This window comes from Myotis yumanensis, unplaced genomic scaffold, assembly GCF_028538775.1.
Source record: "Myotis yumanensis isolate MYYU_CA2020_CCGP unplaced genomic scaffold, mMyoYum1.0.hap1 SCAF_8, whole genome shotgun sequence".
NCBI classification, from domain to species: domain Eukaryota; kingdom Metazoa; phylum Chordata; class Mammalia; order Chiroptera; family Vespertilionidae; genus Myotis; species Myotis yumanensis.
Genome location: NW_027223759.1, coordinates 53,304,039 through 53,323,235, shown reverse-complemented (window position 1 = coordinate 53,323,235; position 19,197 = coordinate 53,304,039). Strand labels below are relative to the sequence as shown.

The 19,197-nt window shown below is 36.8% G+C and overlaps 1 protein-coding gene across 2 annotated transcripts in view; it reads left to right on the top strand.

The window, feature by feature from the left end:
- The first annotated feature begins 265 nt into the window (after positions 1-265).
- Positions 266-19,197, top strand: part of SLC4A10 (solute carrier family 4 member 10) — a 228,564-nt gene continuing 209,632 nt past the window's right edge. Inside the window, exon 1 of one of the 2 annotated variants that reach the window (XM_070422867.1) lies at positions 266-529. In XM_070422867.1, coding sequence (XP_070278968.1) covers positions 482-529 — 48 coding nt within the window. In that variant the 5' untranslated portion in view covers positions 266-481. Of the gene's footprint in view, positions 530-831; positions 955-19,197 lie in introns of those variants that run through there. The other variant, XM_070422869.1, reaches the window with a different exon arrangement.

Here is a 19,197-nt window from a genome sequence, read left to right as displayed (position 1 = left end):
CTTATCTGTTTTTAAAGACCCCCCGTACTCAGAGTGGAACAACTAGTAAACCTTATTAATGTCATCTTGTTTGAATTATGTCTCTTAGGGGAATGAAGGGAATTGCCTCAAAGTGTCAAAATCTGGCTGAGCTGTTGGAGTCCACCTTAGACTCGTTTATATAAGAAGTTAGCATCTTCGGTGAGATTCATTAGACTCGCAGCACTGCAGGCTGTGTGTTATACCAGGAGCCAGGTGTGGGCAGTGATACAGGGGTTGAGAGATCTCTCTTACTGGCCCAGGGATCCAAGGCATTCAGTGCAAAACCTGGCCAGCAGCCCGAGTGAGTAGGAGCCATGTGACTCTGGTGAGTTGGAGTGTGCAATTGCCTCCTGCCTCAGAGCTACCTGATCCGAATACTAAGCAGAGCGAGTGCCGGGCTGAGTGTAAGACACCGAAGCCACTGCAGAGAAAGGTGCTTATTCCAGAGGCATTACAAAACATGGAGATTAAAGACCAGGGAGCCCAAATGGAGCCGCTGCTGCCTACGGTAAGAGACAACCTGCTGTGATGTAGCTTTAACTGGCGTTTGCTGCAAAACCTGTCAGGCAAGCGGTCTGCTAGCTAGGTGCAGCGAGTGTACTTTTGGGGTGGTGGATAGCTCCCACGACATAAGGACAGGGGTCTCCTCCCATTTTGGGTGACTGAAATGCATAACGCAAAACACATGATCCCCCCCTCCCTCCTTCTCAATATGGATGCACTATGGTGATGAAATGTCTTGTGTTTTCTGCTGTTTGAAGGGATGGCTAGTTTTAGCAGCAGGGGCAGCTGTGTGGCTTTCCCTGTCTGTTACTGACTATCTCGGTGTCTCAGGCTGTGCAGTGATGTTTCAAGCCCCTGCAAAGAAGCCCCCTTTTATCATATTTATCCGTGGTAAATTTCCTCCTCATGCCTCATGCCTCTCACAGGGAGGTAAGTGAATCGGCTGCTGTTGCAGCTTAGAGATTTAGTCTCTGCAGCAACCAGGGGAAAGGCGAACAGAAGGATCACGTTCCGTGTGTGTGTGTGTGTGTGTGTGTGTGTGTGTGTGTGTGTGTGTTTTCTCTCAGCCTCTCTCAAAGGGAAATGTATCATGGTTTACATACAAAGAAGGTATTCATTTTGGGGAACAGGTATATAATCCAGATTTGAATATCTGAAGGGTTCCCGAATTCTTATTTGGAAATAGCCTGTTTATCGCTGGGTCTTTGAGCCTCCTCCCTCGACCTAATTCTTGGGTAAGTAGTTGATTTATCTATCTTCTGCACAAATCTCTCTGGCTGGCTCACAGACTTTGTAGATCCTCAGGCAGCATCTTCTTTCTCATCCTGGAGCAGCTGATGTTACTGTATTTAAGGGAAAAAAAAGGAAAAAAAGCCCAACGGTATTTTCTTGATGCAACAGAGATGCCAAATGAAAGCTTCCAGCCATCTATCAGAGCTGTCACAGCTCAGAATAGCAGACATCTCCTCCCTGCACCAAACCAGGTTGTTCTCAGCTCTCAGCTACTCAGGTCAGTGACCCACCTAGCAGAGGAGGGACTGGCAGCAAGCTGTCCATTTCCAAGTCTATTCCCAGGATTTGAACACATCTTTAAATCAAATAATACCTCCATGGGGAGTGGGCAAATTCGGGGCCACTGTATTTTTAGGGCTTTACCTCTCCTACTAGCTCAAAATCTGCAAAAGATTCCAGTTTGCATCCCGGAATCAACTTTGGCCATTGAGCATGCTCAGTTCTCCTCAGGATGCCAGATTTGGGCAGGGAGGAAGCAGGGAGATGGGAAGAATCAGGAGTCACCATAAGAATGGAGCCTAATTAAAGGGCAGGGACTGTGTGTGTGTGTGTGTGTGTGTGTGTGTGTGTAGGGCAGGGGGGTATGGAAGGGAGGAGAGAAAAGCATGCCAGTTAGCCTGGCTGCTTAAAAGTAGAGACATTTCTTTGCAGATCAGAGAGGGGTTATTTTACAAAATGAGAGTAAAAGGTTTGTCTGTCTTTCCTAACTTGAGTAGACACATAAATTAGGATTCTGTGGGTACTGAGAGTAAAGGGTGTCAAGACTATCAGAGAATTATTGTTCCCTAGATGACTGAGGAGCTCATCATAGGAATTGGAGGATGGGGAATTAGGGAAGATTAAGACACAGGGAAAAACCCCGTTTTAGGGGACGGGGGTTGGGAATTGCTCTAGAAAAGTGATCTGAAGTCACTTTAATGTGGCGTGTGAGTTGTCACTTGTGGGGACCAGTTGAGGGATTTTGGAGCAAATGAGAAATTTAGAAGAGAATGTTATTATGGGCTAGATGGACAATCTGTGGCTTAAAAGAGCATAGAAAATACAAGTTTGTTTAGAAAAGAATGTCTATAATAAGTTAATGGAATTTTTGAAGAGTTAAAAGTTTGCATTTTATGTGGATAATGCCCAGAATAGAATAGTTACATAGTTTAATGACAAGAAAGGATCATATTAGCAATTCATTTTAAGAAAAATAAGCCTGAGAAGATAGAAAGGATGCTGAATTATTGGCCTACTTGTATTTGTATAGTATTTTCAACTTCCCCAAATGCTTTTATGGATTTTTTTTTTTTTTAGTTTTGAAAACAACATGTTAAAGCAGATTTTATTATCTTAATTTTAAAGATGAGAAATTAAGGAACAGGGAGTTTGAATAATATGTCTAAGTTCACATAGGGATGAAGCCAGGACTAGAATATAGGTCTTCTAAAGCTGGTTCAGAACAAAGCAGTGTTTTTTTTTTTTCCAACATGACATTATTAACCAGGCTTATTATAATCAGATTCTGGACTGGAGTTTTATGCTTGGAAGCAAAAGAGAGAAATAACTTTGGCTTCTGTTTTAGAAAAGTTGCAAATAATGATGTGAGAGGCACTATGACATAGTATTTAAGAACATAGTCTCTAGATCCCAGCATTGCTGTTTCTATGCTGTGTGATTGTGGTAAAGTGATAAGCCTCAGTTTCTTCAACTGAAAAACGGGAAGGGAATGATACACATCTCTTGGGTTTTGTGATGAGTAAATGAAACAACCTATGTCCAGTACCTGACATTTAGTAGTAAGTACTCAGTAAAAGCTGCTGTTATTATTGATGGAAATATAGACATTGAGATGAATTCCAGGTTTCAGGTCTTCTGGAAGGTGGCTTGTCAGTGCTATGTCCTAAGAAGGAAAAGTGGGGAAATGGAACACCGGAAAACGCTGTGCAGTGGAGATGGAAGTGGGGTTTTTGGTTATAGCTATGGAGTCTGTAGTATGGCGGGAAAGCTAATCAGAAGGGCATAAGAAAACCTAGATTAGATCTGGGACAGAGCGGTCAGACATAGGTAGATGGAGAAGTCAGAGAGAAAGAAAAATCTCAAGAATAGAAAAGTATGACAAATGAGTGAATGTATGAATTTTGATTCCAGCGAAAGGGAGGAAAAGATTCTTTTTAAGCCCCCAAGGTATACCTTCGTTTAGTATATATAAAGTACCTCTTAAGGGTGTGTGTGGAGAAGACCCTGATGTGTTTTCCTTTTCTCTCAGCTCTTCTTTAGACTGATAATTTTCTTCTGCGGACAAGGCCTCACTGCATTGTGTAGGCCCCAGTCACTCTTAGGGTTAGGAAATTCAACTCATGTAGGCCCAGAGTATAGGCTGGCTTCAGTGGTACCTGACTGTTATGTTTGAAGCTATTACAAGAAGCCATGTTCCAAACAATTATTCACTTATTAAATGCCTACTATTGGTAAAATATTTTCTTGATTTCGGGGATACAGCAAAGAACAAGACGGACAAAACTCTGTCCACATGCATCTCACAGTCTAGCTAGTCCAGAGATAGGGCTCAATTTAACTTCTTGAGAGACTGCTGTTTTCTTCTCAAATATTTCATCACTCTTATAAGCTGTTTGAGATGGGTACATATGGGGAGTATATGTGGCAATCATGATGCTGACATCATTTCAGTAATAATGGTTTTAATCATTTAAAAATATGAAGCAAGGGGGGAGGTTGGAGGTTAACGGGGGGGATGAGAACACATTTGTAATACCTTAACCAATTAAAAAAAATGAAAAAAATAAAATAAAAATATGAAGCCAGGATTTTAGGATATTGCATATGACTTCAAATTTTCTGTTGACATTCAGTGTTGAATTTGCTTTTAAGAGTAATCTGGCAATTTTAAATTACCAGGCCACGGAAGAGGCTTTTAGGAGGATATTTTTATAAAAAATATTTCTATCTCCTGCCATTTAATCTTAGGTGCTATGTAGTGGGTCCATGTTGGATGTATTCTAAAATTCTGATGTTCTAAAAAGGACTCATTTTAAGTGGAACTTACTCATAAAACTGTCCTGAGGTATGGAAATAAAGTAAACTTTTAAAAGGTAATTTGATAGTATAAGGTAGCTGGTGGAATTGAGCACCTTTTAAAATGCTAATTCCAGATTTCCAAATAGCCTATTTATTATTTTATTAGTGAAAAACATTTATGAAAATCTTCTATGTTAGTAAATCAGGGAAAGGAAAATGGGACTGAAATATCAAAGTAACAAAAAGAGCACATAGATTGGCTAAGTAATATTGGTATTTATATTTTACTTGAATTATAATTCAGATATAGTATGCATTTAAAGAAAACATACTCATTACACATGGAAGTAAAATGTATACATGGAAGCCAAAGAAATCAATTCTCATTTCCACTTTCATGACTTGAATTGTGCCTTTACAGTGGTGAGTGACTATAGAAATACAATATGTGTATAGGATGCTAAGGTTGGTAATGAGTGGTAGAACATAAAGCCTACAGTATTAAATTCATGATGAAAATATTGAGGTCAGGTGAGGAAGTGGGATAGTATATGAGAGAGGGGTAAAAAATATCTAGGCCAAGTTCTAAACTCAAACAGAGTCAGCGAGCATGGTAAAAAAAATGACACTTCCAATGTATCATTTTTTTTCCTAACCTTAGAATGATGGTTGCTTCAGAAGTTAAACTGGACATAGACTATAGAGCATTGCATGATGCTACAAGTGAATGGAGAAATGTGGGTGCTACTCTCAATCCTGTGCAGAGAAATTACCACTCCCTTTGCCACATGGGACACATGACTTAATTATTTGGCTTTCTACGAAGATACACTTTCAATCTATGTAGTAAATATTAGTGAAGTGGTATTTACTTTTAGGTAATATAGCTGTAAGTTAAAGTTCTAATATGTTCTCCGCTTAAAAGATTTCTCTCAGATACTCCTTGGGGTGTGTTCTTATTCAGAAAGAGGGAATAAGTAGGGTATAATGCATCCATCTTGTGGAATCATGTATGTTTTGGTCAGAGAACTGTAGAGATCAATTGGAAACCAGATTTTAGATGAAATCCTTAATTTACAAACAATGAAACTGAGAGATAAGGACTGTATTTAAGGCATGCCATTTATGCTAGTTAATGGCAGAGCTTGGCCTAGAGTTCAAATCTCTTGATTCTGAGTTCATTCTTTCCACTGCTGTATAATCCCTGTTCTATCATAAACAGCTGAATATCAAATTGAAATTATTATAGTAATTAGATAATCTTTGTGAATTATTAGTAGATATTATCTTAGGATCATGCTAAACACAAACATCTCTAGTCTTCATGATTATCCAGTCTTACAAATAAAAAATAAGGCTTAGAGTGTTGAATAAGTTACTCAGATTCACATAGCTAATAAGTATTGAGCCAGGGTTTGAAAATATTGTATCTAATTGACTTTGCTCTTTTTAATGTAAGTCAATTAAAAATAAAAAGAATCCAAAATTGGCTTTCACATCTAACTCTTCAAAAATCAAAGCACTATGATACAAGGTGCTATAAAATGTACGGCATTGCAGGCCACATATTGCATGATGCCATTTATATGAAATGTCCAGAATAGGCAAAGCCTTAGAGACTAAAGTAGATTAGTGGTTGCCAGGGCCTGGGGTGTAGGGAAGGCTGCTAATAGCTATGGGGTTTTTTTTTGGAGTGATGAAAATGTTCTGGAATTAGATAATGGTGATGGTTGTAGAAGATTGTGAGTATACTAAAAACCATGGAATTGTATGCTGCAAAATGGTGAATTAGATCTAAAAAAAAATTGCAAATAAAAGTAAGTTATTGTTTAACCATTATTATTAACAAGGAGGAAGTTGTAAGTAGTCTTTTTTTAAAAAATTAAATCTTTATTGTTCAGATTATTACAGTTGTTCCTTTTTTTTTCCCCCCATAGCTCCCCTCCCGGTTCCCAACCCACCCTCTCCCCTTACCCCCCCACCCCCACTGTCCTCATCCATAGGTGTACGATTTTTGTCCAGTCTCTTTCTGCACCCCTCACACCCCTTTCTCCCCGAAAATTGTCAGTCCACTTCTTTTCTATGCCTCTGATTCTATTATATTCACCAGTTTATTCTGTTCATCAGATTATTTATTCACTTGATTTTTAGATTCACTTGTTGATAGATGTGTATTTGTTGTTCATAATTTTTATCTTTACCCTTTTATTCTTCTTCCTCTTCTTAAAGGACACCTTTCAGCATTTCATATAATACTGGTTTGGTGGTGATGAACTCCTTTAGCTTTTTCTTATCAGTGAAGCTCTTTATCTGACCTTCAATTCTGAATGATAGCTTTGCTGGATAAAGTAATCTTGGTTGTAGGTTCTTGGCATTCATCACTTTGAATATTTCTTGCCACTCCCTTCTGGCCTGCATAGTTTCTATTGAGAAATCAGCTGACAATCTTATGGGTACTCCCTTGTAGGTAACTAATTGCTTTTCTCTTGCTGCTTTTAAGATTCTCTCTTTGTCTTTTGCTCTTGGCATTTTAATTATGATGTGTCTTGGTGTGGTCCTCTTTGGATTCCTTTTGTTTGGGGCTCTCTGCGCTTCCTGGACTTGTAAGTCTATTTCTTTCACCAGGTAGGGGAAGTTTTCTGTCATTATTTCTTCAAATAGGTTTTCAATATCTTGCTCTCTCTCTTCTTCTGGCACCCCCATAATTCGGATGTTGGTACGCTTAAAGTTGTCCCAGAGGCTCCTTACACTATCTTCATATTTTTAGACTCTTTTTTCTTTTTGTTTTTCTGCTTGGGTGATTTTTGCTTCTTCGTATTTCAAATCTTTGACTTGATTCTTGCAATCCTCTAGTCTGCTGTTGGAACTCTGCATAATATCCTTTACTTAAGTCAGTGTATGCTTAATTTCTTGTTGGTCCTTTTTCATAACCTCGAGGGTCTCACTAGATTTCTTGAGGGTCTCACTAAATTTATCGGCGGTTTCTAGAAAATTCTTGAAAAACCTTAAAAGTGTGGTTTTGGACTCTATATCCAGTAGTTTGCTTTCCTCCATTTCTGTCATTTGTGACCTGTTTCATTGTCTCTGCATTTTGGGTGCTTCCCTGTGTTGATAGAGTGGCTTTATGTGCTAGGTGTCCTATAGGGCCCAGTGGCTCAGCCTCCCTGATTACCTGAGGTGGACACTCTTGGTGCACCCCTTTGTGGGCTTTGTGCACAGTCTTGTTGTAGTTAAGTCTTGATTGTTGTAGGTACCACTGGGAGGAATTGACCTCCAGGCCAGTTGGCTGTGAGAATCAGCTGTGTCTCCAGTGAGAGAACTTCTGTGCTGGAGACACCCCTCCGGGGCAAGACTTGCTTCAGTGGGACTTTGGTGCTCACTGAGCCTGCCCCCTGAGTGTGTCCCTAATGGATCTGAGGAGTTGTAATCTGGATGGTCCCACTCTGACTACTGGGTACACTGGCTCCTGGATCTCTAAGGAGGTGCTAATTTAGCTTCTGCCTGAGGCTACCCAGCAGGAGGTACAGAGAGATCTGCAGATTCCTCTTCTTTGTTTGGGGTTTGGAGGTGCCCAGATGAGGCCCAGCTGTGAAGCAGTGCAAGCTGCTGTGGGGCCTTGGGCCTTCTTTTGGATGTTCTGGGTCTCTCTGACCCAGCTGCAGTTTGTTAGGTAATTTTAGATTGCAAAGGGCCAGGTCATTCATATGCAAAAGCCTCTGCGCACAGCTTGGGTGTGGTGGGGCCTCAGGGAATCAACAGGGCAGAGCAAACAGCTATGGCTGATCCTCAGCCCTGCCCTAAGAGGCCCTGGGTCTCAGTGTCCCAGTAATCGCTGCAAGCACCTCTGAGAGAAAGCCGCCCTCAAGTTCTGCCCGCTGCCAGACAGTCCAGTTTCTCCCCGTATGAGTCTGGGTCCCCAGAGACTCACCCGGAACTGGAGTTCAGAGCAGTCGGGAGCTTGTGTCTCCCGCCAAATTGAAAAAGACAGCCACGTCCTCAGTTGCCATCCCTTTCTGGGTGCACCTCCGTACCTCTGCACTTTACTTCTGCACCTCCTCTGAGTCTCAGTGTGCTTCTCTCTTTCCTTCTAGTTGTAGAATTTCCACTCAGCCAGCCTTCCTGTGGTTCTGGATGATGTCCATTTTGTCTTTTAGTTGTATTTTTGAAGTGGTTGTGCAAGGCAACAATTTCAGGTGTTTACCTATGCCACCATCTTGGTTTTCGTAAGTAGTCTTTTATATCAGTCAGATTTATATAAATCAAAAAGGAAATAAAATATTCATGAAAATTAAAAATCTCTCTCTCCCTCTCTTCTCTCTCTCTCTCTCCCCCCCGCCCCCCCACCAAGATAGTCTTTACCACAAAATTTATTTTCTGAGATTGGTCAGGGTTTTGGCAAACTATTTGCAGACCTCAGATCTTTTGGAATATATCTTCAAAGCTGACTTAAGAGGGTATATGGGATATAATATCTACATTAAATAAAGATAACTCTTTAACTTGGATCACATTGTTATTTCTTCTCCAAATCATCTTTTAAAAAAATTCTTTATTGTTGAAAGTATTACATATGTCTCCTTTTACTCCACTAACCTCTCCCTGGCTGCTCCTGCCGCCCCTTCCCCAAACCAAGCCCTCCCTCCTACTGTCTGTGTCCATTGGCTATGCTCATATGCATGCATACAAGTCCTTTGGTTGATCTCTTACACACCTCCCCCCACTCTCCGTTGCCTACCCTCTTTGGTTTGATGGTCTGTTCAAAGCTTCTGTGTCTCTGGATCTATTTTTGTTCATCAGTTTATGTACATTATATTCCACAGATGAGTGAGATCATGTGATACCTTTCTCTGACTGGCTTATTTCTCTTAGCATAATGCCCTCCAGGTTCATCCATGCTGTTGTAAATGGTAAGAGTTCTTTTTTTTTTTTTTTTTTTTTTTTTTTTACAGCAGCATAGTATTCCATTGTGTAGATGTACCACAGCTTTTTACTAGTAATCCACTCATATGCTGATGGGCTCTTAGCCTCTTTCCAAATCTTAGCTATGGTAAATTGTGCTGCTATGAACATAGGAGTGCATATATTCTTTCTGATTGGTATTTCTGATTTCTTGGGATATAGTACTAGAGGTGGGATTTCGGGGTCAAATGGGAGTTCCATTTTTAATTTTTTGAGGAAAATCCATACTGTTTTCTACAGGGGCTACACCAGTTTGCATTCCCACCAGCAGTGCACAAAGGTTCCTTTTTCTCCACATCCTCACCAGCAATTGTTGTTTGTTGATTTGTTGATGATAGCCATTCTGACAGGTGTGAGATGGTACCTCATTGTCATTTTGATTTGTCCAAATCATCTTTCTGAATTTTCTCTTGATATACTTTAACATAAGGAATACCAGAGCAACAAAATTTCTAAGAAAAAAATTAAAACTTATGATGTGTTGCCAACATTGTCTTAAGGTCTTTGTTGGTCTAGCTTCATAAAGTGTTATGTCACTTTATGGCAAATCAAACTCCAAAGAAAACCATCAATTAACTATTTTATACTGATTTTTATAATATGTTTCTGCCAGGATCTTATGATGTCCAAATTTTTTTTTACATATAATACATACGTACATAATGGTTTACATATCATAAAATTCTCCTGTTCAGGAAATTTACAGAGCTGTGCAACCATCACTACAACCTGTTTTAGACATTTCATTGCCCCCAAGGTTTTCTCCAGCCCATTTAATGTTAACACTCAATTCCAACCCTAATGACTGATGTTCTTCCTACTAATTTGCTTTTTGTCTCTATAACTTTGCCTTTTCTGAACATTTCATATAAATGAAATTATAAATGGGAAATATTTTGCACCTGGCTTCTTTCACTTAAAGTGAAATGTTTTGAGGTCTATCCATGTTGCGGTGTGTGTCAGAAGTTTGTCATTTTTATTGCTGGAACATATTACATAGTACATAGTTTCTAACTTTTAGCTATTACAAACAATGCTGCTATAAATTCTCATGTATATGTCTCCATGTATATGTTTGTTTACCTTTCTCTTGGTAGAGTACTACAAGCGGAATTGCTGTATCACATAGTAAGTTTATATTTAATGTTTAAAGAAATTGCCAGGCTCAGAGATTGTGTCGTTTTACTGTATATGTGCTGTTTTACATGTATCAGCGGCACCAGTAATAGAAGTGTTTTGGTTTCTCCACGTTTTTGCCAACACTCAATATTGTCTGTCTTTTTGGGTAGTCACTCCAATGAGTGTGAAGTGGCATGCTGTTGTGATTTTCATGATGACTAATTTCCTTTGTTCATTTGGATAGTTATAACAAAATATCACAGAGTGGGTAGTTTATTAACAGCACACATGGATTTTGCACAGTTCTGGAAGCTAGAAAGTCCAAGATCAAAGAGTGGTATATTTGGTGTCTGCCCCTTCCTTGTTTATAGATGGCCATCTTTCCGCTGTGTTCTCACAGATCAGAGTGAAAAGGGAGCTCTCTGGGGCCTCTTTTATAAGGGCACTATCACCTTATAAAAGACCCAATCACCTCCCAAATGATCCACCTTCTAATATCATCACATTGAGGATTTGTTTTCCCCCTTTTAATTAATTTAAATTTTTTATTGTTGAAAGTATTATGTGTCCCCCCCCCCCCCCCACCTCTCCCCGCCCCATTGACCTCTCCCCCTAGCACATGCCCAAGGATTAGGTTTTAACATAAAAATTTTGGCAAACACATTCAGTCTTATAGTATTAATGTTGAACATCGTTTCATATGCTTATTAGCCATTTGTATATATTCTTTGATGAAATGTCTATTAAAATCTTTCACCCATTTTTTTTCCAAATTGTAAGAGTTTTAAAAATATATTCTGGCTACAAATTTCTTGTTAGGAATATGATTTTGTGTCCTAGCTGGTTTGGCTCAGTGGATAGAGCATCGACCTTCGGACTGACGGGTCCAGGGCTTGATTCCAGTCAGAGGCACATGCCTGGGTTGCGGGCTTGATTCCCATGAGGGGGCATGCGGGAGGCAGCTGATCAATGATTCCCTCTCATCTTTAATGTTTCTATCTCTCTTTCCCTCCCCCTTCCTCTCTGAAAAAAGAAATATGATTTGCAAATATTTTCTCACTGTCTGGCCTTTAACACAAAAGTTTTAAATTTTGATAAAGTATAACATCATTTTTTTAAATAATTGTTTTTGGTGTTGAATCTAAGAACTCTGCCTATACCAAGGTTACAAAGATTTTTTTTTCTAGAAATTTTGTAGTCAGCTCTTACGTGTAGATCAATGATAAATATTTTGACTTAATTTTTGTGTATGATGTGAGGTAAGAGTCTAAGTTTAAATAATTTTTTTGTGTGTGAATAGATATACAATTACCCTAACACCATTTATTGAAAAGACCACCTTTCTCTGTTGAATTTTCTTTGCAGCTTTGTCGAAATTCAATTGATTATAAATATAAGGTATCTTATCTGGGCTCTGAAGTTCATCTACATGTGTATCCTTACCCTAATAACACACTATCTTGATTATTGAGCCTTTATAGTAAAATGTGAAATCAGTAGTGTAAGTCCTTCAACATTGTTATTCTTTTTCAAAATTGTTTTGGCTATTCTAGGTCCTTTGTGTTTCCATATAAATTGCAGGATCCACACTTTTGATTTCTACAAAAAACCTGCAAGGATTTTGATAGAGATTGCTTTGGCCTTATAGATAAATTTGGAGAGAATTGCCATTTTACAACATTAATTCTTCCAAAACATGTGTGTGGACTGTATCTCCATGTTTTTAGATCTTTAGTTTCTTATGACAATATTTTGTAGTTTATTTGTTTTAATAAGGACTTTATGCACTGAATCAAGGATGACATAGGAATTGCTGAAGTGCTATTGTATACAAGTTCCTATATTATGCTTAGGCCCAATTCCCAATAGTTTAGGACTCCAGAGCTTTCTCAAAGATGAAAATGGAGATTAATCTACTGACTCAGTGGGGCAGAGTAAGAATGTATCATAGACAAGGACTCTGTATAGTTTTGATTTAGTGATAAATTCCTTTATATCAGTATTATCAAGACTTGCACATTCATCATTAAAGTTATGCTCTGAGAATCTAATAAACAAGGTTTTTAAGGAAAATTTTCCCATTACGTATTGAAGGTGTTAGGGTGATGGGGTGCCTCCAAAATTTATTTGTACCCCTGCTTCTTCTTGCTTATTCTGAGGAGCTAAATTATTTAGAGAATAACTATTTTTTTTTTTTTTGACTATCGAGGCTTTGATAGCAAAGATGATAACCCTAGTCAAATTCCAGAAAGCGGGTGGCATAAAATGTAGTTATGTACATAACAACCACTGAATGGAATATAAACATGGCTCTGCTTCTGAAGCACATTTCATTATTGTCAGATTCATACTGCTTCTTTCATAAAAGCAGTGGGGATTTTCTGTGGATATTTAATCTGCTCTGGGAATAAGCCTACCCAAACTCTTTGATTTGCTCAGAAATATGGATGTGGTTAAAAAAATGAAAAAAAACATGTATATATAGCAAGTGATAGATCTAATGTATAATGTCATTTGAGTACATGCCATGCAATTTGTGTCTTATTAACAAATTACTTTATGATATAAATGCCTGTCAAAAAATCAGACATTATATATATAATTTTAGAGAACAGTTCTAGTAGATATAAAATTTTATTTTTTTCTCCTCAACAAAGGGATTATTGAAAACCTTAAACTCAAGGACCACCCGCATTAGAATTTTCAGTAGGGCTTATTAAAAGTGCAAGTCCTGGCCCTGGCTGATGTGACTCAGTTTGTTGGAGCATTGTCCCATACACCGAAAGGTGACGGGTTTGATTACTAGTCAAGACACCAATAAATTGTATATTCACTTAAAAAAAAAAAAAAGCAAGTCCTGGACCTCACTCAAGCTTATTAGCTTAGAATATCAAGGGTGTGGTGCTAATATACAAGTAATTTAAAGAACTCTCTAGGTGATTCTTATGTACCTTGCCATAATTTTAACATCTCACATAGTTCATTATCTAAACTAGGAAATTAACATTGGTATAATTCTATTCATTAAGCCACAGTATTTATTGCAATATCACCAGTTTTTCCACTAATGTCCCTTTTCTGTTCCAGGGTTCCATTTTGTGTTTAGATATCATGTCTTTTTAATCATTTCCAATTTGTGGGTTATTCAATCTTTCCTTATCTTTCATGACATGACACATTTATTTGAAATGTACAGGTTAGGTTAGTTTTTGTGTTTTTTTTGTAGACTGTCTCTTAATTTTTGTTTGCCTGAGGTTCTCATCGTTAGATTGAGGTTATGCATTTTTTGTCAAGCATACCACTGAAGTGATGTTCTCTTCCGAGTGCATCTTATTATGGGATAGATGATGCCTTATTTCTGGGGATGTTAACCTTGACTATGGAGGTGTCTGCTGAGTTTTCCACTCTAAAGTTAAACATTTCCCTTTTGTAATAATGAATATCTTGGGGGAGATATGTTAAGACTATGCAAATATCCTGTTTCTCCTCAAACTAATTTTAGCATTCAGCAGTGAATATTTCTGCTTATTACCTATGTGTTACGGCAGTGTTTGGTGCTTTTCTATTTCTCTCATTTTTCCTGTAATTAGAAATTAGATTTTTTTTGGTAGGGGAGAGCTGTTACTTCTCCATTTGTTTAGTTATTCATTCAATTGCTTATTTTAGTATGGACTCAAAGATATTTATTTTACTATATGGACCATACTCCAATATCTCAGTATTTATTTTGTTGCTCATATGATTTCATCTTTGGACCTTAGGAACTCCTTCAACTAGCTCTCATCTTTTCAATATGCGCCCATTCTCTTTTGAGCATTTCCTTAGCACTTGGCACCACAAGATTTTCCAGCATTATCTTGTATTTTCCCTGCCTCAGCCCCAGAATCAATTATTTCTTCAAGGACCCACTATGCTAATTTTTGAGGCTATTTATAAATATTGCCAAAATTCCTTCCAGAGATATTATATAACCAGTTTTCACTTCCACTAGATGCTTCACCAAGTATTTGAAAACTTTGACAATTGGCCTTTTAAACATTTTACTAATACTTTCTTTCGTTTTCCATTTCCAACTTTGTTTGCTATTAGTGTTGTTCTATGAAGTAGTTTATTTTTTTAAATTACAATTCAGAAGAAATGTTGAACTATTTGAAAAATTTCTCAGTGAGCACTTTACTGAAGGTATTACTGAAATGCTGCTTATCTCTCATCTCTTAGGACAGTTACTAACTTAACTCTTTCATACATGGCTCTGTTATACAATGAAGGTATGAACCTCTAGCCCTTGGCCCCATCAATACAGATCTGTACTAGACACTATTTTAGCCAGGAAAATTTCATTCTTCTTTGAATGAATGAAATGGTTTCTCTACTTCCTTAAAAACCATATATATATGTTTTAAAGTATATTTTTATTGATTTTGGAGAGGAAGGTAAAGGGAGAGAGAAATAGAAACACCAATGATGAGAGAGAATTGTTGATTGGCTGCCTCCTGCATGCCCCCTACTGGGGATTGAGCCTGCAACCTAGGCATGTGCCTTGACCAGAATTGAACCTGGGACCCTTCAGTCCCCAGGCCGATGCTCTATCCATTGAGCCAACCCGGCTAGGGCAAACCCCACATATATATTTTTAAAAATGAAGTTGAGAGGGATCCATTTAAGAGATGTTTCAGAGTCTTATCTTTTCCCTCAGACTTACTATATATTATTAGTCTATGATGGAGTGGATATAGACACTCAGATTTTATTTTTTGTATTAAGATGATTCTTATGTATAGTACTTTCATCTGTGTTACTTCTTAAGAAGAGACTATCATTATTATTTGAACCATCCAGGACCTTCCAAGTCATTAAAACCATGTTGAAGAAGTACTTGAAGATCCTGATAGATGACAAACTTGACAAAAATAAAATTTCTAGGCCTTCCTATATGTTGTTACTTAAAGAAAAATTGATGATTTGGACCCTGCTCATAATTCTCTGATTTAATAATTTTTTAATCTTTATGTGATTTGAAAAAATAGTTTTTAGAACTGAGATTAGGATTAATCTATTGTAAATCAAATAATTTAGTAACAATAATCATTTTACATTTATCTTTACATTGTAAGATAGTACTTTCTTTTTATGTCTTTACCATAAATATCCATTGAAAATGGTTGTCATAAAAGATAAACAGCAACAAATCCTGAACATTAAGCCTCTTAGCCTGACATTAGGAGCTGTGTAGCTACTAGTGCCAGTGTAATAAAAGGAGTTGGAATCCCCAGTAAAGACTGTTTCTGTAAAGTAAGGTAATATAATATTTTGCCAAATCATTATAAGAACAAACATGCAGAAATGGTGAACTTAATATTGACTTTGTCCATTTAAAAATCCATGAAGCTTTTCTTATAATTCAGGAAATTTTAATCATTGTGTATTCACTTAAAACATACTGAGTCAGCCTTGAACCCAGCTTTAAAAAGATCGACCTTTTACAAAATTACTTTAGTCGCTTATAATTTCACTTGTTCCCTTTAATGACTTAAAAACATTATTCTACTTCTTTCCGTATACTTACCTTCACCATATCTCTTAGCTATATAATTCAGTATTCCTAGTCTTTCTCATCTCAACTGATTTCTCCTATCTTTGGAGATGGTTTCATGATCTGGCATAGGACAAAAAGGGGGCTTATATCTTTGATTCCCTAGGATATTGCTATATCTCAGTGAAAAATATCTATTTAGCTCAATAGCTCTCTTGATTTCAAATAGACCAAATATTTTAGAATGAATTCTATCACCTAACTTTCAGATTACATTGAAACTTTTGACATTAGAATCAGTTTTTCTTGGAAAAAAATATACTTTCTTAATGTTTTACTTGGTTCAGAAAAATGTCCTGAAGAGGGAGTAGAAAGACTTCAAAGTTTATTTAATCTCAGATTGTTCCATAAAACAATAATTTGATGATTTTGTTTCAAGAATGTACAAATACATATTTACGTTTATTTTAAAAAGTACATGCATATTTACAAGCAAGAGTGTTTGTCAAAATGCAATTGAATACAAACAATATTTGAATGGTTCATTTGATTTAATGGATCTGAAGTGTTAATAATTTGTTTACATTATTCATATCTCTACTGGGTAAGAACAGAGAAGTAAAAATGTAGCTTGACCGTCTTTTCAGGAATGCGTCAAGGATTCTACCCACATGGGAGGCATAGTAAAATGTTCCAATTATGGGCTTAAGAAACGTCTTGCACTGATTTGATCATGATGTCTTTATGCAGATGATCCATGATAAAGGGAGAAGATCAGTGCAAATAAATAAAACTCAAAGAGAATTCAGATTATCTTTTTAATTCAATAGTTTCAGTATTGTTCTGTGTTCTTTAATGAGATGGTGAGCTACATGCAGCCACAAGAGGAGACATAGGAGATGATGAGGAAAACAATATTGTCCACCCTGTCAACCATTCCTCAAAGAAAAAACAAACTTAGCAAATGAAATTTATTTCCTAAATATTTTGGGACTTTATGGACTACAATTTGAAATGACAGTAGGTTAAAATGAGATAAAAATGGATGGATGTTAATTCATTTAACGCTTCATGATGAATGATTAGGCATGAGAGAGTTAGAGACTATTTTATTTTCAGGATTAATAATTTAATAATCAGAAATAATTGAGAAGGACATTACCCTATGTGAAATAGACCAGGCACAGAAGGACAAATCCTGCATGATCTCACTTACATGTGAAATCTATTATTAGCACCACGCTCTAACCAACTGAGCTAACCGGCCAGCTGCGCAGATGTGAAATCTAGAATAACCAAACACATAGGAGCAAAGAGTAGAATAGTTGCTAGGGGTTGGAGAGAAGAGGATATGGAGTGTTGGTCAAAGCACAAAGTTTCAGTTATGCAAAATAAATAAGCTGTGGAGGTCGACTGTAAAAAAAGTGAGCTAAAAACCATAAAAACAATAATGTAGGAATACTTTTATATAAAATATGTCAATATTAATCAAAATATATGGTTGAAATTGTTATGTCAATTGATCAAGTATTGATAGCTATATCAAGGGAAATTGTGTGTATGTGTGTGTGTGTGTGTGTGTGTGATAATATGATTGTAATAGACACTGCAAAATAATCTGGTAAATATAAATTAGTAAATAAGTGATGCTAGGACACATAGCTATTTTGGAAATTAAGTTACATTCTTATTTCTACATACTTCAAACTACATCCTCGGTTTAACATGATAGAAATAGATGTGGTGATCTATCTTCTCTTTGGGTTGTAAAACTGTATTTAAGCATTAAAGAAACAAGTAATAAACAAGAAATATCTATGTATCTGTCTGTCTATCAATCAAAGCAATTGAAAATTGGACAGACTCCTTAAGTAGAATTTTGTTCTGTGTTCTTTTATAAGATGTTCAGCTGATTGTAACCACAAGAGGAGACATAGAAGAGGTTCAGGAAAACCATGTTTATTGTACTCATAGGTCCCTAGAGAGGGAGTCACTGCATGCCATGCAAGGCCAAGGGGAAATGCCAGGTTTTGGTCAGGTGGCAGAAGACATGAGTAAAGAAAGCGTTTAGGCAAGAGCCTTTATTGGGGGTTTCCATAGGAAAGGCAAGGCAGGGTAAACAGTACAGAACTGTTCAGTTTGAATAATTGGGTTTTGGGCTATAGGAATGTTCTAATTAGGTGGTTGGCCCTGGAATGATTAATGGAAATATTGGCTTGATTGTGTGAGGTAGAGAAGAAGGAAGTTGGGAATATAGATTTGTGATTGGTTGATTTGCAATTTGCATGTCAAAGGCATGTTTGTGGGAAAGTTGTTAATCATGTTTAGGATTTAGCTAGCCTTGATAGGCTCAGTCACTCCCTGGGTCCGTAAGGCCTCAAATGCTAGAACATCAGCAATACAGAAAATAAAAAAAATATTGTACTATAACTGGCCTGATAATAAATGGATGCCAAATAGGCAAATACAATTCTAAGAAAACACAGAACAAATGGGTATCCTATATTAATCTGTACATTTTCTTTAAAAAGAAAATAAAAAAAAATTACCTATCAGGCCATTTGTGACCATCTCACTTTATCTATATCCAGGTGTAAGAAGAATTTTCAGAATTCCCAGTAACTTTCTCTCTCTTGGTTTTATATGCTCCCATGACTATGGACTTTAATATAAATTTTATTAAAAAATTGAGTATATACCACTAATATTTTTATACTATACATCCTCTTGTAATAATATTTGCCCAAAACTAATATATATTGCTTATTAATATAAAAACTTAATAGAAATGCATAGGGAAGACAACATATAATTCTCATTTTGTTCCCCAGCCTTTCAATAGTGGATTAGTGATAATTTCATATTGGTCTCACTTTCTAGTTACATATTCCTCCTGATAAGCCATGACAGTGGTTTAATATTATGTGAATAAAGAGACAAGAGTTCACCTTTGATTATTTTGGATAAAGCCTGCACAAGAAAACACACTGTACTCATATTGTTTGGATTTTGTTATATTTTCAAGAAGCTAAAATTTTAAAAAGTGTAATATTCCCAAAGAATTTAGTGTTGGCTGAACATTCAAATAGAAAACCAAGTAAAGGAATTTTATATAAACCTGAGAGCCAGTCAAAATAAAGAGCAATGAACTTTTATCAAATGCTGAGAATGTGTATGGAAACTTCTTAAATCTTGTTCATTTCTGTTCACCTGAATTATATATTAAACTCCCTTCAATATTAGTAAACATT